Here is a 21,558-nt window from a genome sequence, read left to right on the forward strand (position 1 = left end):
TTTGGAAAGCTGAAAGTGTCTACGTTGCAGTGGTGTTATTCTTGAAGCTGTATCTATTAAAACAAAAGATATCTGCTTCCATTTTCGGTTAGTAGAAATTTTCAACTTGATTGTGTTTTAGCCGTTTTGTTTGTAAACAGTATTCATTTTCATTCATATGTCAACTACCTATATCCCAGTGAACTCAAACTAAAAGCACAGAATCTTACACATCCGTTTCATATTAGATGTTTTACTGAACATCTAGACGTTAACAGCAAACTAACAACTCAACTTTATGACAAACGGGATGATTTCAATTTCTCTATCATCAGATTTCTATATCTATTTAGAAATATTCCATTAACACCTCCGATATAATAATCATATTTGCAACTGAAATACAACCCGTCATTAGATTGAGTTTCATTCAAATTATTAGGCCGTTCTTGACGACAGATTACTCCGCTTATCTGATCAAGATAAGTGGGCTTAAAGCAGGTGTAGCCGGTCAACAGGGGGTGCTTTCTTCTCTTAGGCACCTGATCACACCTCTTATAGTGCTAGGGGTTTGTACTGCCCTTAATTTTGCACTCTTTGTAGGATTCATTTATAAAGATATATAAACTGAACATTTACCACGTGTTTGAGGTATATCATTAATATGCATGAAAATCAATTTAAAACAAGGAAAAAAAAACAACTGCACATGTACCTGAAGTGTATCGTTTACTGTAGTATAAATATTGATAAGAAATACATATTTGATAACATATCGTTAATAATAGTCAATATACATGTAAATATTCAACATACTATTACATATTATTATGCATGAAGATTAGAATGTTGCTCTGTCATTGGATAGAACACGTCACGTGACTGTCAATTATATTTCCATAACATAAATTCATATACCGCAATATAGCTAATTTGTTTAAAAATTTATCAAGAATTTTAAACAAAAGGCCCATGGGCCACATCGCTCACCTGAATTACCTTGACCCTGCTGTTGTTCAGCTATTATTAAAAAAAATTCAATCTTTAGTCCCATGGGGATCCGGGTCAGAATAGGTCCTCAGTACCCCTTGCTTGTCGTAAAAGGCGACTAAATGGGGAGGTCCTTCGGATAGACCGCAAAACCAAGGTCCCGTATCACAGAAGGTGTGGCATGATAAAGATCCCTCCCTTCTCAAAGGCCATAAGCGCCGAGCATAGGCCTAAATTTTGCAGCCCTTTATCGGCAATGGTGACGTCTCCATATGAGTGAAATATTCTCAGAGGGACGTTAAACACTATTCAATCAATCATCCCATGACAAATGTTGACATATTGTGGTCCCAGCATATCCTCAAACGGTAATGACATAACCATGATACACGGTCAAAAATCATAATATTAAATGTAAAGTCTTGTCATGAGGAATCTAAATACAAGATATGAAACCCCTACCTTAAACAGTTTAGGATATGTTATCTAGGTTAAAGTTCCTTATAAGCAGATCAAAATCCAATGTCAGGGTTACCAGGTCAAAATCTTTGGTACCAAAATTAATGTCTTCTCATGAGGAATGCATTAATCAAATATGAACGATATATCACTCACCAATCTAAAGTTATGAGCACGGTTAAAGTATCTGGTATGCTAACATCTTAATATGAGTAATCATGGCTGTGGTGTTATTAAGACGATTTTCCTCTATATTCCCATGTAAAACTTTGATCCCCTATTGTGGCCCCACCCTATCCCCTGGGACATGCATGTCAGGAAGCTTTCATGTGAATTTCAACTTTCATGACCAGTCATTTTTGAGAAGATTTTTAAATGACCCAATGTTTTCCCTATCAATTGTGGAGTCGGCAGTTTTGTCGGCAAGTGCGCTATAGCTTTTTCGATCAGAAAAGCTTAAAGGACACAACGCATGTTTCTAAACTTTTTCATTTTTTCAGCAAAATTAACTCTTTTTATGCCTAAAACTACTTTAAATGTGTTTTAAATGAAATATTTTGCGTAGTTTGCGAGTTTGAAAGCGATGAAATTCAAATCTTGCGATATGCATATTTTCTTTCGCTAGTTTACGCGCCATTTTGTGTGACGTCATATGCGCCCTCGGGTTTGAAAACATCTATTAGCCATTTCATAAACAGATTAGATTTAATCGACAAAAAAACAATTGTCACGTTAACGGCTTGTAAATAATAATGCATTAAGATGTTTTGTGTCGTGCTCGGGTGTACTAGTTGTCGGTAGAAAGGATTTAGACTGAGTAATTTTCAATTTTTCGAAGGAAGGTACGAGAAAAAAGACGTGGATAATTTTTTTGTTGGAGCAAGAACTTTACCTTTAAAAACACACCCAGTCACCTTTTCAAACATCTCTTGGACAGAGACCCTGATAAACTGCGAGAAAATGGATATATCGAAGCTATAAGCACTGGTAGGCCTATAGCATACATTCTGTTTTGCTCTTCAAATTCAATACACACTCGGATCAACTGACCTTCACCTTGTAACAATATATATCGACGATACAATGTAACTTCTACCAACTGGTAGATTTACAACAACAAAAAATAAAGATACAAAATAATTGAACTTTTGATTATACAAATAATAGAATATTGTATGTCCTAACTTTAAATTGAATTATAAAATTATTTCTTTATTGAACTTACGCATCTTGAGTGCGTCAGTAGGCTATAACGCCGTGCTCCCACTTCGTACTTCCTAAAGACGTGCAGATCACAATTCAAAAATAGTAATAAGATTGCTTTATCAAAATAAAATAATGTGATTACCACTTTAAATTTGAATATTTTTATTGATTTGTGTGTGTGTTGTCTTTTTCTTTCTTTCCGAAATGAGCGCGTGACAATAGCTTGGCATAGGGCCTAGTTGTCAACAATTTAACGTATCATAATTGTGTAATCCAAAAATAAATAATGATTGCACTGTTTATTTTAGAAAAACAGCGCCAATTACAGATGTATAAAGGAATAACATCCCCAAACAGTTTGTAGACAGCGACCCATATAAACATTATTTACTCACAATTTTGCCGATTTCATACACGCTTTACTCGCTATATTTGGGTATTTACATCGTTATATGTGTTCACTGGTGGTGAACACATATAAAACTCGGACAATTTATCAACATCGATTTAAATGTTGCCCATGGTAAATTAATTAGGCCCCTAAAAGTTGAGTTTTTAATGATATCTCGCAGTACTGTCACAATCCGAAGGGCGCATGTGACGTCACTGTACCACGTGACAACCTACCTAATTAACTTGACTTTTTGAAAGCGGGGCTTAGATTTAAGTCTGTATTGTGGTTAATTATCGCAAAATTTCGGCGAACGAACTATTAGAATTAATTACTATAAGCATAAAGAAGACAAAATGCATGTAATATTGTATACTTTGAAAACATGAGATATGTCCTTTAATTGAGTAATTGGCTCATGTGAGCTAAATAGAAAAGGACTTTATTGCACTTATTATATTCCGTAACATGAATTTTCGAAAAAATTTGGATATCAAACTTTTCATCTATGTCATTTTCTAGCATTTCTACTGAAATGTAAAATGGCGAGTTTGGTTAGGATTATTTGGGTTCTTGGCATGCTTTAGATTGTGTCTGTTCTGGTATGCCCATTGACGAAATAAAACGTACACACCGAATAACCAATAATAATATTACATACTAATGTAATAGGCCAAACGATAGACTTTGATCCGATAGTAATTGGTGACTTACAAACAAGAAAAAACGCAAGCACATGTTTGGAAATTAAGCATACTAAATTTCTACTTCTTTACGCATGAAAAATATGAAACTACGATTATTTCACAGATAACTTGAGAAAATCTGCACAACGTCAAGTGTGTACCTGAAAAAGAAATAAAAATTTTAAGATTTTAATTTCAAGGAAATAGTCATCATATCTTTTAAATATGAATTTGATGCAATGATACTAGGAACATATTTATTGCATTTTCAAGTCCGAAAAGGCGTAAGTATAGTTGCAGAGTGCTTTACCTGTGCAGTTACAGAGTCTAGATCGGGGAATTTCAGATTTTCAATGTGTTTTTCTAATTCTTTTTGTCTTTAGAACTATGTACTTTTAAAAATGTTTGATTTCGTTATTTTAGAAATATGGGAATCTTTTGCAGCATTCCAAACTCAATTGGATTTCCACATCAGCAGCTAGAAAAAATTATTGGGGGGGGGGGATGTTGTTTTGCGTCCCATTCCAGAATTTTTCACTCATGTAGAAACGTCACCAGCATAATTTAGGTAAGGTATCACAAATTTTGAACTATTCATTGCGCTTACGGCTGTAGCAGTGAGGGTTCTTTATCCTGCCAATGCATACCGTGACATGGGACATTCATTTCTAAGTCCAACTTCTATAATGTCTGGTGCTTGACAAAGGAAAAGTCAGTACGCTAGTATGCTATACTGACGCGGCGCTACAGAAGGAACAGTCAGTACGCTAGTATGCTATACTGACGCGGCGCTACAGAAGGAACAGTCAGTACGCTAGTATGCTATACTGACACGGCGCTAAAGAATAGGCGCTAGGATCCAAAATGCTGGTCTCCAAAATGCGAAGGATGTGCCCTAAGCACTGAAAGGATGTGCCCCAAGCACTAGGCTATCGCGACCAGTACATAAACAAATATTTTGTTGTATCAGAAAACAACTTGGATTAATCATCATATAATTAGACTGAAAAATTGCAACTTAATTAAAATCAGATCCTAAGATACAAATGTACGCTCACAACAGAGTATACGGCGCGGATCTAAGAAGTCTGATTTTGACATTAGATTGGAGAAATTGGTACATGAAAATAATTAGTACTTTGCTAAATTCTTGCATTCTCAAAATCTAAGGGGAAAAAACATTATATTTCATAACATTTTCTGGATATAATAAACGTGAAGAAAAGGATGGTTTTTGGTTTTCAAATTTAGATATTAGATCTATAACATGCACAAAATTATCAACATCATAGTAACATGCACTTTAGAATATTTTTTTAAAAGTACAATGTAATGAATTTATCGATACCGTAATTGAAATGATGGCGCCTCCAGTTCATAAATCTCCCCGTCTACCTGAATAAGTCTACTCAACATCGCCATATCTGGATTCTCGTCATCCAACCTATCCATCAGTTCTACGTTAAGCCCCCGGACATTTAAAACCTCCATCTCATTAGCTAACACTTCCTTATAAATAGAAAAGAACCGTTTTTGTGCACATTTGTTGAGTGAGTACTCCATATGTCGAACTTAAAATCCACAATCGTATTATAAATTAAGTATGTGCAAAAAATCATTTTTCTTCTGAATGAATTTAAAATTTTATCTTTAAAGATAAATGATTTTTTTTTTTTTATTCATCTGTAAACATGACAAATACCGAGACAGAATTTGGGGCGATTAACCTTCATACGTTGTGATGTCACGTGATGACGCGTTCAGCAGACATTTTGTCGGAAAACAGTGATGTCACAAAAGGACAACAGTTACATTTTTGTACGTCTCAAATTTATACGAAAGTGGCATTACATCAGCACAGAAATTGTGTGAAATGATAAACATACCTAGACCTACTGTATATAATAATCTGAAGAGACTTCGTGAAGGAAAGTCCGAAAAATGGTGCCCAGGATATGACCAGAAGAAAATTTTGACGAAATGCACAAATTGCTGCCCCTAATCCTCAGGTAAGCAATCAATTTGCGGGGATAGGGTCCCGCAGTTTTAGTTCCTAAATGGACTATATGAGTCGGACTTCACCTTGAAACAATTATTCTAAATCCGTATGTCCACTGAGTCAAAGTAATAACTGCAGGACGTAAACGGCAACAAGGGGCTCGGTACATCACACATCAAATTAATGAAGAATCAGACAGAATGATTTTATAGATTAAACCCGTTTTCAGTTTTACAGATGTACTAGGAAAAAAATATCAAGATTATCAAAGCTTGGTCATTTTCTGAAACTGGGCTGAAGTTCTCGTTTACCGTGTCAGTGTAAGGAATATGCAAGTTGGGTTTGACGACGCTTGTTTCTGTGAATATCTGCGATGAAATATTGTGAGATTTCTGGATTTAACTTACCATGGGTGTCCTTTGAACGACATACTTGAAAAACTTGTACACGAATCCAAACGAAACGGTGCCGCAGAAAATGAAAGAGGAACACGCTGTAGGCTTGGGTACAAACATCCTAGGGACGTCAAACACGACGTTACCCTCAAAGATAACGTTTCCGATCAAGGTCATAATGTTCCACAACTTTCTGTTGAAAACCACTGAAAAAAATATAATTTGTCGAAACCGTTATTTACAGCAGTTATCGGGCATTGTAGTAGTAACTATGCAAGATGCAAATACAGTAGCTATTATCATATAGTACATCCAGGTGCGGATCCAGGAATTGCAGTTACGGGGGGCGCCACTTTATGAGACACTTTATTTAGTCATTTGTACTATTTTCTATCATTTCTAATAAGGTAAAATTAATAAAATTACGCAAATTTTAAGGGTTTTTGGAACAAAACTAAGTTCTCCCAACTTAAATAATGCAGGAAATCAAAATATTTTGTCATTTATTCTTCCGGGAGTGGAAGAAATAACTGATTCTTTTATCGTTCAGTACATTTTTCTAACCAAAAAACCCCGATTTACCTTAAATTTGAAAATTTTAGGGGGCAGGCCGGTGCCCCCCCCCCTTAAATCTGCCACTGACATCTTGTCAGCTGTTGGGTGGACTTTTCAAGGCTAAAAAGCTCCTATGTGGTTCATGTATTATTCAAATGTGCAATTGTAACTCTGTGTGGTGTCAATAGAGATAACATCAGAACATCTTGTAAACCCATGCTTATCATACACTGTCCATCTACATGTACATCTCTATTACACAGAAAATTATTAAATGCACAAAACAACGAGCTTAAAGGCTTGTGTTTTTGGAGCAGCATGATGGCAACTATGATTGAAGAAACGTCTGACCGATTCAAATCCACCGGAAAATATTAAAATCAAAACTCTGGTCAAAAGTTATATGGCTATAAAAAGCACCAAAACGATCTACAACAAATTGTGAATTAAATAAAATCGAATACGACTAGTTTATTTACTCTTATATTCATAGGGTTCAAATAGAAGGTAGTTACATGATAAAACTCCATGTAGTAAAATAAAGTGGTAGCATTTCGCAAATTCTATGGTAGTTATAATAATCTAGTTTGCCAATACAACCTACGAGTATCACTGGGTCAAATGCTGTCTGGCGTTTCATGCCGACTGTTAGGCCGTTCTTGGGACACTTATTTTGACTACAGATTACTCCGTTTACCTGATCAAGACATAGGGCTCACGGCGTGTGTGATTAGTCGACAGGGGATGCTTACTCCTCCTAGGCACCTGATCCCACCTCTGGTATGTCCAGGGGTCCGTGTTTGCCTTTTCATTTCGTATTTCTTATTGGGGTTATGGGATTGATCACTGTTCGTTATCTTCACCTTTCAGTAGAGTTTGTTGGTAGTGTCGTATAAATGAATCAAAACCTAAACTCTGCAGCAATATATTGTATTGAGACTTAATTGTTACCTCTCTCAGCCGTATATGAACTGTATCCAGACAGTTTTCTGTCTCCAACAAAGATCTCCGTCTTGTTGTCATTGTTACGTCGCTCAGATACTCTTAAGTAACAAATGCAGTTGTAAAGTTTTAACATGACAGTGCCTTCGATGTGAATATGACATTTGACGAATAAAAATAAATTGGAACTTTCAAAACTGATACGACCGGTTAACCTTTTTCTCGTCCAATGAGAACTCCCGTCTTTACTCACTTTCGACTATGTTGGACTATAATTGTAAAGAAAGGCTTACTTCTAAACCATCTGTTGAATCTAAGGTCAACTCCACATAATCTAGTAACTGGTTTCAATGTTGTGAATTATCTAGTCATATAATAAACAATAAATCGCATCTTAAAACACTTTCGACTGGGGCTTCCACTCTAGCTGTATACAAAGATGGCCGACCAGGTATAATTTTGTAAACTCTAGTAACCAGTTTCGTTGTTTTGAATTATTCAATCATAAATTAAAACAATTATTGACATTTTTTCCGTGCTCGGTGAACATTGCACTTTTGGGGTAACTAAAGCATCGTAATGGCCTCAATGTCAATAATTGTATGTTATCTATTCAACTCTAAAAGACCTGGACATTCTTCAGACCTTTACAACTTTTTATTTGTTGTTTTCCGCCCCATTCCAGAATTTTTCACTCATGTAAAGACGTTCGCAACTTTAGATGAAGTGCCACAAATCTTGACTTATGCATCGTCGTACATGTAGTGAGGCGGGTTCTTTCTCGTTCCAATTAACGCCTACATGTACCATTACACGTGATCTCTGTATCTAAGGTCGTATTCGAAAGACCCCTAACTTTCTCTTCCAATGCTAGGCGCTTGGCGTAAGACAAGTCACTACTTACATGTATATTAAATGTTTAAGGTAGCTCATTACACTAAAATCTTATTTTATGGCTCGTTAAAACACCTCTTATGAAGTACGATTTCACCATCGAAAGAGTGATACAAGCTCACAATTAATTTATATGAATTTTTTGTGATTTTTCCAGGAATGATAAAAAAAAAAGTGTTTTGTTTGCAAATAAGAGATTCTTGAGTCCAAAAATCGCTGTATTTTGGTGCAAGATATGAATATTTAATAAAACATGTCTATAAGATTCGGATATAAACGTTCTAATTTTTTTTAGAAAAAAAATATTTATGAAAATTGAAAACGTTATTTGTTAAAAAAATTTTAATTTACGGATAAAATCTTCAAAAAAAATGTCATTTAGAAAAGAGATAAGTCGAAGAAATGTATTATAAAAAGAAATTGAAACAAAATGATCAAATTTTAGATACAATCACTATATTCAAACTCGAGAAAAAAGTACCGATCCCGATCAAAATTGATAGAAATGACTGAAATAATCATATTGTTGCTAATTGTATGCACTGTTCATCAAGAAATAAGTTTCCTTTATAAAGTCGTTTAATTTGTAAATCCTTTCACATCAAGGGAATGTAGTTTTCTGATTTCAATGTTCTCTATGGCTACTTTCCGATCGGGTTTGGCTCAAATTAGAAAATTCGTAATATTTCTGAATCTTGACCATTTCATTTCAATTTCTTTTTAAAATATATTTCTCCGATATATCTTTTTTCTAATTGACGGGTTTTTTTTTAAAGATTTAATCCGTATATTTAAAAAATATTAACAAATAATGTTTTCAATTTTCATAAATATTTTTTTATTTCAAAAATTAGAATATCTATCTGAGTCGTTTAGGCATATTTTCTTAGATATTCATATTATGCATCAAATGAAGGCGAAATTTGGACTCTAGAGTATATTATTTGCAAACAAAGTACCCTTTTTATCATTCCGGGAAAAATCACAAGAAATCATTTAAAATACTGCAGAGCTTGTATCACTTTTTCGATGGTGATGGTGAAATCATACTTCATAAGAGGTGTTTTAACGAGCCATTACATAAAAATTTAGTGTAATGAGCTACCTTAAAGTCTGAGGCGGCGCCAAGATCGAGAATTAAACACAGGTTTCCAAGCAAAGAAGCAAGCACCCTAAGCTCTATGCTGCCGCGACCGTACAGACCTTAATGATACCGTATAATGGGTAAATTTCGCGTCTGGAATATTTGGCATACCGGTATTTCTTATAAAAGTATAATATATGCATATAGATTGAAATGTTGTCTCTTAATTTTTTGTCGGAATTTTACTTAACACATTCGACAGATGCTTTATTGATTTCAATGAACATTATGGCGCTTTTATTTTGGTGAATGTTTCTCATCCGCCAAAATTACTATAACAAAATATTGTATATCGGGGGAGGGGTTGCTTGGAATATAGATATTTTCAGGCTCATACTTACGTTGTGTAATAGGTGACCTTGGCATCGAAAAAACGTCGTGTATGGGATTTGAAAAGAAACAGCCAAATAGGAACAACTACAAGTTCGACAAATTGTAGTAAAAATAAAACAGTTTCATCAACTTTGAAACAAAGCTAAGGCACCGATATATGATAATATCATCAGCAAAAACAGAGACAGACATTTTAAAATTCTTACTGAAGTATCGGGATCGCCCTAGCCACCGGAACTTCCTGTCGGAGTAGAAAAGAAGATCTGTCATGAATCCGTACGTCGAGGCTGTTCCACCAAAGCTAATGAGTTTATCATTGCTGTACAGGGCCAACAAATGAGAAGGCACAGTTCTCCCTGTTATAAATAAAACATAAAAGCTAGCTATTCTGTTCCTGAGTTAATGTACATTCTGCCATTTAAAGTAGAAATCCCGATTGCAATCCAAAACGGAGACATACTGCTATTTTCAATTACACACCAAAGACATGTAGAAGGACTAACAGGAACGCACCTATAACAACGTGAAGAGCAGCTGTTAAAACGTCTTTACAACCTGTGTTATTTTCTGTCACCCCACATCCAGTTCCTATATAGAACATTACGAATGATATTAATTGAAGAAGAAATGCCTAAATTGTTTGTATATAAACAATGGTTGCATGTGGAGAATTTGTATGTTCGATAGAACCTATTATTGTACAAATTATCTCATGCATAATTTAAGAAATATTTACCTGTTGGTATCATGGCTATTGGAATATTCAAGGGAGATAATACTGAATTTTGGTCGTTTATATCAACGCCTTGTTCCTCCTGTCTCTTTCTCATCATCACGTTGACCACTTCATGGTATGACCCGTCACCTCCAAGTAGTACGATCCTGGGACCAAGATATCATATTGAACAAGTTACATGTATCACCGAGCTATTGGTAGTGTAGGACATTACTTACATTATGTAGATGCCATGTAGTATTTAAAATGTTTCTTCTCGGATATTTACAGACATTTAAAACATTAATCAGTACCCATTAGTATTGGTAAAGTCATAGGTTCTCGCAACATCAATCATATGTCCAGTGTACTCAGAGACTGAAATATAAAGATGTTCATAATGTACTCTATGGAATATTCAATGTTTTGTTTTGAAAAGCATCGTCTCACAAAGAAAGACCCCACTTACAGATTATATCCATGGATATCCCTGACAGTTTAAAGACTGGTTCAACAATATTTGTGAAATCCGCTCTGGCAGTACCATTACCGCCGATAGGGTTGATCATCACCAACACTCTTTTGGGGCGCTTTGTTTCTACAATAGTAAAATACTGGTTCTACTCTCTCATCAATGTATATATTTATTAGGGCAATATGAAAAAATGTGTGTTACATGTATCATATTTCACCCGACGGTCGTCTTCAGATTTGTGAAGACAATGTACATGTAAATGACAGACCTTTTGTTAACATTTCCGTTAAATCATACTGGAAATGTTTCCTTTGATCCCCAGAAATCACCTTGCACTTCTTCAGCAAAACGTTCGAAGAACCGTGTTCGATTAGCCACACTCGAGTTATCTCGGTCTTCTGAAACCATCCCTTTACTGCATCTTCACATCCGATGACATCATCTAATTGGTAACTGACTGAAATTTGTTAAGTAATTTCACGTTCATCAGCAATCAACTTGTACTTGCTGGAATAAGTAAATGTTCGGATATACATGTTAACATAGACCAGCAAATTGATATCACATCCGTATATTAAGTAAGACCTAGATGTTTCTTCTTTATCATGCAATATTTTCTTTACAACAATATACTGTATGATATAGGAACTATGACCTGCAATGTATCACAAAAATAACTAGATCATTTTGTGTTTAATCAGGGCGTGTGAAAAATATTTAACATAAAAATACAGCAATATGAAAACACGGTTTTCATAATGCATTCAAGTTTGATTTTGCTGTCTAAAATGTCTGAATTTTGTTGTGACCTTAAATGACATCCAAGAACTTTTCTTATGGTCATTTTGAACATAGGCTAGCTCACCACATATTGATAGACATCATGAATCAAACTCGTTCTTTTTGTACATAAACATAACTGATAACTGGCATCCTTTCGTAATACAAAAATGATGAAGTGTTGCCCACATCCAGTGATCCGTGAAGAAACCGTACGGTATTTTTCGGGTCTTTAAAGAAAATGAATTGTACGAGACTAGAAATCGAACCCAGTACCCCTGAATCTCTAGTCAGGTGCTTTATCAACTGATCTTTCACCACGGAGATGAAACCGGATTCGCTGCCACTTCCATCCCTCCCCATAGGGCTTCACCCAAGAGACTCAAAACCCAGGATTTAACAATCCTTCACTTCTCAGTTCTATATCCTTGTCTACAGGACTAAATGCATTGGGGAGGAACAAAGGCAATTAACCAGATAAACTGGTACCCTGTTGACCTCGCTTCTTTGTGTGTAGCACCAATCAGCGGGGAACCAGTTTACTAACCAGACAGAGATTCGAATTTGCTCCGCTGAATCTCTGGTCAAAGCAATACCAATATTTCTGACCACCGGCGATTGAATCCGGTTAAATGCTATATTCTAGCCCCCTGAAAGGTTATCGCCTCTGAAGACGCATGCCCAGTGATCTCTTTGCAGACCTTTCACCTTACCTTTCCTTTTACATTTTCTTGCCTATCTGATTATCACAATTCCTTCCCATGTTCACAACAAGCTCAAGTTTCGTGCTTTTTATTAGAAGGGGGTTAAAATTTCAACAAAATGGCAATCTTGCTACTTACGGTACTTAAGACTCCTTTGTTATGTAATGCTTGTACTTGATTGATACCTGTGACCTATACAAGATTCTAGACATTCTATTTTTAGAACGATGTTTGTCAGAGTTCAAGTGAAAGATACTTTTAAGAGATGGAGTTTTCCAGAAGTTTTGTTTACTGTAAATTTTGTGGTAATAAGCACTCTACAGAATTACATTGTATTAACTCACTGGAATTCACTGTTGTTAATAGATAAAACGTCATCGATGTCATGTCAATACCTAATCAGATGCACTGATGCGACATACATACAATCTTTGATAGTATTGTTGTAGTACTAAAGACAATGGTCACATGATGCTGATAAAGTTGTTAATCTCTTTCTGTATTTCCCCAGCATCATCGTTATCGTCCATGCATGTGTCAGAGTACAGGGAGATCAAGCTGACAATGATTGATTGGAAATACTAAACAAGGTGGTCTAATAATTTAAAACTTAGTACTGTCTGCTAAGGCCGTTCTCTTAGGTACTGTTCAACCCAATCAAAACCACAAACAGCAACCCAATCAAAACCACAATCAGCAACCCAATCAAAACCACAATCAGCAACCCAATCAAGGTCACAAACAGCAACACAATCAAGGTCACAAACAGCAGCCCAATCAAAACCACAAACAGCAGAAAGGTCGACCAAAACTCTCCGACACGAATTTTGCAAATAACAACAGGTTCATAATGACGAGTTCTACTTAGGTTGTAAATTTTCCGTCTGGCGAAAACTCGTCGGCGTCCGAATCTCTGTCTCCCACGACCTCTCCTCTCTCCTTTAGGAACCACAGGTGCTTGAGAAAAGGACTCCCGGTACCCCCCCCCCCCCCCGTATTTTTAAATGTTCAATATCTGGGGTATTTCGGGTGTATTTGTAAAAGAATACATAATATCAGTGTTTTTACTACAATGGAATATACAAATCTCACATAGAAACTGTCTTAAGAAATATCTAATCATGTCTCTAAAACAAACACACACACACACAAAACCATGCAGCCAAATTAGGTAAACTCGAACGCAATCGAAATCACCAGGTATCGACATGTACAATATGTCGCTATATACTGGTAAATAACTCAAATTTTGAAAAAAGTCCAGTTTTTGCAATGGCATAAATCAAATGATCCATGCATGTTACTCACTTTTTCGATGAGTTTGCCCGTGGATGAATTCAGTCGTGATGTCCGTTGTCGCAGGTTTTTTCGGCAATTGTATTGATCATATTATAGCTCGCATTGTCCACCGTAATTCAAAGGAGATACGTACAAGAATGTACGTTTCTTATCAAACATTCTTATTTTTTGTGAATAAATATAAAACTAAACAATAAGGATAGATAAAATATCTCTGATCTTAAACAAAGTGTACTTATACCTGAGACATAAATCATGTCACTGTTGTTTTAATACTTACTGATTGTTGAAATTCCATCAAATTTCGAAACTGAAAATGTCAATTTCTCCTCGCCTAAAGTCACTTTGGTTTCAAAACCATTCACAACTAAATTATACTCCATAGTTAACCATGTGTATCGGTCTTATTGTGTGCCGAGATCCGGATCGGGACTTAACTTAATCACTGTGGATAATTTACGGTAGATTGTTAAGAACATCCGAAATATTCACAATTCTTTGAAAGTACAAATGATTGAAGACTATATTTATGAAATTATTATAAACTAAATTCATGTTTTATAAGTAAAATCAATACGATTCATCGCATGGAATGTTTATAAATTAAATTTCATGATTAAGTCCAAACAGTTCCCATGGAGACCCGGGGGTCCTATAGTAACCCTTGCTTGTCGTAAGAGGCGACTCAATGGGACGGTCTTTCGGATGAGACGGCAAAACCTGAGGTCCCGTGTCACAGCAGGTGAAACACACACCCTGCTCAATGGCCATAATCGCTGAGCATAGGCCTATTAAATTATGCAGCCCTTTACTGACAATGATGACGTCTCTTTATGAGTGAAATTTACTCGAGAGGGTCGACTTAAACAATACACAATCAATCAATCCAAACAGCGGGGAATATATAGGGAGCGTAATATATTTTAACTTCTGAACATCACAGAAAATTTATAATTTTTTATGTCAAGTGTCCTTGATTAATTATAAACCGGGGAAAATATCTTGGTTATCAGTATTAGGGGGTAGATGTATATAAACAATGGAAACATAGGGTAATGTGTGTTATCGGCAAAGCTTCCATTAGTTTTATACCCCATCATTACTAATTATATGCACATCCAAGATGTTTATTCCTTACATGTACAGGTATTAAATTTTATAATAATTCAATTTGAAAGATAATTCTGTGTTTTATTTTTTTTTCTAAATGATACATTAATTATATTGTGTCTGGTCTAAGATTTCTTTGACTTTTATAATTATCCTTAAACTGGTCGGGGGCCATGCTAATATAACATGTAAATCAGAGACAGCACTCCTTATAAGAGGGAAAGGGAAGAATTTGGGTCACCTATATATGTCATAGACCAGTACTAATTACTCAAAATCTAGATTTTTTATTCACTCAGAAACCATGCAGATCACTGGTAAACAAGGTAGATATCGATTATATTACACAGATAACAGGTAAGGGTAAAAATAGATAATAGTAAAGGGTTCAGGAAACACAGAAGGCTTTTAATGTTTTTTTCTTCAATCTTAACAATGATTATAAGATTTCTACATTGTTTGTGATCATTAGCTAATTAAAATCAATCGTTGGTGTTTATACAATATCCAATATCACTTCTTCAGGAACCTCTTCTTTTTAATGTGTACATTTCACAACGTAATGAAATTCATGACCAATACCATTACACATTGTATAACTTATTAAATTTATGTAAGCATTATTCCATCTACCAGGAAGACGATGATTAAATGTTCGAAAATTTTGTTGATGTAAACTAGGTAAAATCAACAGATATAATTCTGAAGACCTAAATCTGTTTCTAAAAATCTTCTAAAGGTAAGATATCGACAATATCATGATTGCAGTCTTGTATAAAATAGATTTTAAGTTTCTTTGAGGGTGTTGCACCGAAGCGGGAATTTTCCCTAATCGGAGCTCCATGCCAGCACTCAAGACGTGGAACTGAACTGCATTCATATTTATACTCATTGCGTATTTGCCATTTAAATACCTGAAGGATTCCCCAGTACTAGGAACAAGCCTTATACATTTTATGTGTCAATACATTATACATGTAGTCTAAAGACAATTTTTGAAATCGTGAAAATTAAATTGTCTTCTTTTTTTCTGAATATCAAATACAATGCATACGGTTACATGTTACGAGTGTATCAAATATTTAATATTCTATACTACTACAGTCCAAAAGCTCTATATAAGAATACTAAGAATACCTCCATAAGAATAATAATACTCGTAAGTATTCAACAATTAGCAACTGTACATGACTCTGGCCAAAAAACAAAATATGGGGAGTTTAACACGCATTAATATAGTTCAACGTTATTCGAAGTATATGCACCTGTAAAAATTGATTCAACATAGCAATTTGCTACTGTAATACATATAAACTCAAACTGTTTAACGGTTATTTACCTTGTTTGGCTTAAAGTTTTTCTTCCAAAGCTTTGCAAAGTTCACAACGGTTTTTCATAAAAGGCACCACTTTCATTCAGAAAAACATACAAGTTCTCGTTAGCAGCCTTGACTATTAAAACACAGGTATTGCATGCTGTATTCGGCGTGTTTGTTGAAAGTCCTATTCACAAACAAAACAGTGTCCAGGTTGGAAGCTTATTTCAAACTCGATACATGGTGATAAACAGAGATTTGACATGAAATATTTATAAACACTAGAAGCGTGTTTCAATTAAGAAAAAATAATCTACCAAGGTAGATGAAAAACGTAATATGAAAAAAAAAAATGTGTTCGTGAGGGAGACGAAACCAGCCGTTTTAAAAATAGAAAACATCTTTACATATAATCTTGAGTCGACGACCTTTTCCACCGAACCACGCAATAGACCATACATTACTAAGGAAAATTAACGTACAGGTGAAGTTGAAAATAATACCAGTGAAGTCGTTTCGATTTTTTGAAATTTACAAAAAAATGCCTCCGTGAAACAAAATTTCAAAGCGACAGTTTTTAGAGGAAAACTCGAAGAACATGTTCATGCTAAATTTATTTTGTTTCACGGAGGCAGTTTTTCTGAAAATCAAGGATACCCCTCCATTTTAACGCTAAAAATCATATAAATCGCTTATTGCTTGATTTAAACTCGAAATATTTTGGCTAATTTTGTCAATACACGTCTTTTAAACTTATTTTCAAAAATTATTGAATCAAGACATACGTTCCAATTAGTTTTATCATATATTTGAATAACTTAAAATTTTCGATCTTTCATGCAACACCTTTTGGGAAATTAACATCACCTATGGTCCGCGCGGGTTCGAATCCCTCTCGCGCCGGTAAATGAGAAAGTTTCCCAGTTTACTTTCGGAAGGTCGGTGGTCTCTTCTTCCCATGCAGGTACATTGTGTCTGGGTTCTCTCTTCCATCAATAAAAACTGGGCGGCACCATGTAACTGAAAGCTTTCTAGACGTTCCGTCCCATTATCAATCCGTCCCTTAGTCGATTCGTCCCATTACCGATCCGTCCTCAGACTACCCGTCCCCTAGTTAATACGTCCCCTAGTCGATCCGGCCCCAAAAAAATAATTACTTTTTTCCAAAATATTTACAGTACTGAATTGGTTTAATTCATTTGCGTATTTTATCTTCATGTTGTGTGTGCCGCTGATATCTTCTGTCATCAGGTAGGATGACAATAATATGCTGTTTTGATATTTGACAGCTTTTTCAAAGATCATTATACACATCACAATATTCAATAAAATGGGCTTCATTTTCAATACAAAGAATAGTTAGGTTACTGTAAGCTCGTAATTAATGATCAAAGGTTGCACAACAATGCAGTTATAAAACTATTTTCACTCAGGTGTTTTCACAATGATCAGTGGACAGGGGACACACATTTACATTGATTGCTATACATATTTAAATAACGATGTTTCTACAATAGTTAATGAGCACACATTTTCATAACCATCGCACTTCAAACAAAAATTATAAATCCTGAATAAACAATTTTATTTACACGTACGTCTAACTTCGGCAGTTATCTAATAGCAGGGGCCCTACTGGGCTGTCTGCGCTATAAATTTACTAAACACCATCGCCAGTTGTCTAATTTTGATAACTAACTGCAATATATATGCAAAAACGTCCCTTTGTCTTAAGTAATTATTCATTTATTATATCTTTGATAAAAAAAAAATGGAGGGGCCGGATCGACTAAGCAAAATGGGCCGAATCGACCATGGGACGGACCGACTGTGGGACGGAACGACCTGCTACCAACTGAAAGATTGTTGAGTGTGGCGGAAAACATCCAGCTGAAATATTTTGTAACTGCAGTCCATGACAGGACTGCTAAACTCTCAGTGTCTGAGCTATATGTATTTGTATAATTGACATCTGAGGTTTGTGCATGTTTTGAACCTACCAGTCTAGTCCTTCCTACTTTGTCCTTTAGGTTTCTGAGGCGTCTGAAGGAGGCCCTAGGGGGCTCTTTGAAAGCACCAGCCATTCTTTTATTGGTCCACATTGTTTACTTTTCCTTACCTTTTTTTTTTTAAGAAGTAAAATTTTTACTCTAAGTATGCCATTTTACTGATTTATCCAGTGTATATGTAGGAATCTCACCGGACATGAGATAATTTTTGCACCGATTACCAACATTAATTAACTCGTACTCCTTCAAATTAAATAAATCAGTCATTATCACATTGCGCAATGGATCAGCCCATTGGCCAAAAAGGACACGTCCCAATCAACTCCCTAGAAAACATGAGGAATAGCAAACCTAAAACAGTAAACAGTGTAAATATGATTGTAGATTTAATGCTTATTTTGGTTGTTGTTTTTTGTACATCTTTTACTACCTTTAGCCATCTTATGCAAACTGTTTTCGTTTGTCTTAAAGAAGGGATGAGTCATCCTGAAAATTCGACAATCAACACAATTGGTTTAACAGAAGTATATGTTTATGATTCTATTGCATTATATTGTACAGTGTATGTATGTACATGCTTCTTTGTAAATTACTCAAAATCATCCCTTCTTCACATCAGTGGAAGTATCACAGAAATGACACACATCATTTAATTACATCTATGATCCCTTGGTTTTTCTGATCATGGCCTCCAGCTGGTCCCACTGTTCATTTGTTACAATCTTTAAATCATTGAATTCACCTGCTCTCATTACATACTCTCCACCATCAAAACAAACAACCTGTAGGAAAAAATGCAAGTATGAGACCGAACAAATTCTGAATACATACATGTCTATCATTAAAAATGAAGTCTTATCAGTACACTTCACTCCCGACAAACCATTTGCTAGATTATTTCTCCAACAATGTGGCTGAGATTTCATTTGTTCCAAGCATGAACTTTGGAACCAATGAGGGGCCTCCGTGGCCGAGTGGTTAGAGCATCGCGGTCAAAATCACATGACCTCTCACCTCTGTCGGCGCGGGTTCGAATCCCGCTCGCGCCAGTTCGAATCCCGCTCGCGCCGGTAAGTGAGAAAGTTTCCCAGTTTACTTTCGAAAGGTCGGTGGTCTCTTCCCAGGTACATTGTATCTGGGTTCTCTCTTCCACCAATAAAAACTGGGCACCACCAGATAACTGAAAAATTGTTGAGTGTGGCGGAAAACATCAATCAATCAATGGAACCAATAAAAAGTATGCTTTAATACATCAAGTTAGCCAAATGTTTTTCTTATGCAATGTCATTTAATATGTTAAGGCAGCTCATTACACCAAACTTTTATTTAATGCCCCGTTAATACACTTTTATGAAGTATGATTTCACCATTGAAAGAGTGATACAAGCTCTCAATTATTTTATATGAATTTTTTGTGATTTTTCCCAGAATGATAAAAAAGGTGTTTTGTTTGCAAATACGAGATTCTTGGGTCCAAATTTCGCTGTGATTTGGTGAATGATATGAATATCTAATAAACCATGACTAAAAGATTCAGATATAAACGTTCCAATTTTTTTAAAAAAAATATTTATTAATATTGAAAATGCTATTTGCTAATATTCTTAAAATCTATGGATAAAATTTAAAAAACATGTCAGTTAGAAAAGATATATATCGAAGAAATATGTTATAAAAAGAAATTGAAACGAAATTACCAAAGTTTAGATGTAATCACTTTATTCAAACTGGAGAAAAAAGTACTGATCTCGATCAAAATTGATAGAAATGACTAAAATAATCATATTGTTGCTAATTGTATGCACTGTTCATCAAGAAATTAGTTTCCTTTATAAAGTAGTTAAATTTGTAAACCCTTTTACATCAAGGGAATGTTGTTTTCTGATTACAATGTTCTCTATGACTACTTTTTTATAATTCCGATCGGGCTTGATTCAAATTAAAAAATCGTAATATTTCTGAATTTTGACCATTTCATTTCAAGTTCTTTTTAACATATATTTCTCTGATATATCTTTTTTCAAATTAACATGTTTTTAAAAGATTTTATCCGTAGATTTAAAAAATATTAGCAAATAACGTTTTTGATTTTCATAAATAGTTTTTTATTTAAAATATTAGAAAATCTATCCAAGTCGTTTAGGCATGTTTTCTTAGATATTCATACTATGCATCAAATCACTGCGAAATTTGGATGCTAGAGTATTTTATTTGCAAACAAAGTATCTTTTTATACTTGAGGGCTTGCATCACTTTTTCGATGGTGAAATCATACTTCATAAGAAGTGTTTTAACGAGGCATATTTACATAAAAATTTATTGTAATGAGCTACCTTAACATGTGTTCATAATAGTCAGTTGTCATAGAAATGAAGTCATTTCCCTTTTTGTTAAAAATGTTTTTTAACATTCCCTTGGGCAACTCAACTGTATCCTATCAAATTTTGTTGTTTTTGTTTAGAATCTTTATCAAACTTGTCATCATGCATGAGATCGGGGGAAACCCCCAACAACATAGGCATGAAAGCATTTCAAAACTGCATGATGTCCTGAAAACAGCATTTCATATTGATAAATTAAGATACTATGGTATTCTTGAGAGTCATACATGTAATAGGGTACTGTACTTGTATATATTTTTTCCAAATAGGAATCAACCCCTGGCAATCTTTTTTTTCAAAAGGGATCCAACCTATTGCATGTGGTCCAATATTTACCTTTTTACTTCATAAATTGCACCAAAATAGTCACATGGTGTATTTTGTCAAGTATCCGGTGGGTCTTGGCCCCAGCTTCCTCCAATCTAGACCTGGTTATGTTTTATTTGTAGACTTAATTTTGGCCAAAACCAACACATAACTGGAAAACTGACAAGTCAGAAAGCCCCCCCCCCCCCCCCCCACACACACACACACACACCAATGAATAAATTCCAAGTCTCATAACTCCATCAACCAAATCTGAAAATTGAAAGCGGTCTTCCTCTTCCTAATTCATAAAAAGTGCTGATGGATGGACAAAGGGATGCACGGACAGATAGAGTGGTTACTTAGTACTATAGGGCACCCACTATATGGCCCAGTCCTCACAAAAGAATCTCTGGGAAAATAATGCAATACTGGAATGATTAAATCAGATCATTCTTTTGTAATCCTGAGTCACCTAAATGAGTGCTAGA

General features: G+C 35.1%; 2 protein-coding genes across 2 annotated transcripts in view; both read right to left on the reverse strand.

Moving 5' to 3' along the window:
* Positions 1–691: 691 nt before the first annotated feature.
* On the reverse strand, positions 692–14,398 carry LOC125673096 (uncharacterized). The gene is made up of 12 exons (XM_056161117.1): positions 14,227–14,398; positions 11,432–11,620; positions 11,158–11,286; positions 11,003–11,066; positions 10,710–10,855; positions 10,487–10,561; positions 10,180–10,329; positions 9,982–10,057; positions 7,612–7,703; positions 6,118–6,311; positions 5,060–5,220; positions 692–3,872 (listed from the first exon to the last, which is right to left on the reverse strand). Exons 1-12 carry the CDS (start codon positions 14,327–14,329, stop codon positions 3,830–3,832), a joined length of 1,422 nt encoding a protein of 473 aa, XP_056017092.1. The 5' UTR covers positions 14,330–14,398; the 3' UTR covers positions 692–3,829.
* A 4,496-nt stretch (positions 14,399–18,894) lies between these two features.
* Positions 18,895–21,558, reverse strand: part of LOC125680859 (2,4-dienoyl-CoA reductase [(3E)-enoyl-CoA-producing], mitochondrial-like) — a 9,890-nt gene continuing 7,226 nt past the window's right edge. The window contains exon 8 of the mRNA XM_048920654.2: positions 18,895–19,162. Coding sequence (XP_048776611.1) covers positions 19,040–19,162 — 123 coding nt within the window. The 3' untranslated portion in view covers positions 18,895–19,039. The remainder of the gene's footprint in view (positions 19,163–21,558) is intronic.

This window comes from Ostrea edulis, chromosome 1 (genome assembly GCF_947568905.1).
Source record: "Ostrea edulis chromosome 1, xbOstEdul1.1, whole genome shotgun sequence".
NCBI classification, from domain to species: Eukaryota; Metazoa; Mollusca; class Bivalvia; order Ostreida; family Ostreidae; genus Ostrea; species Ostrea edulis.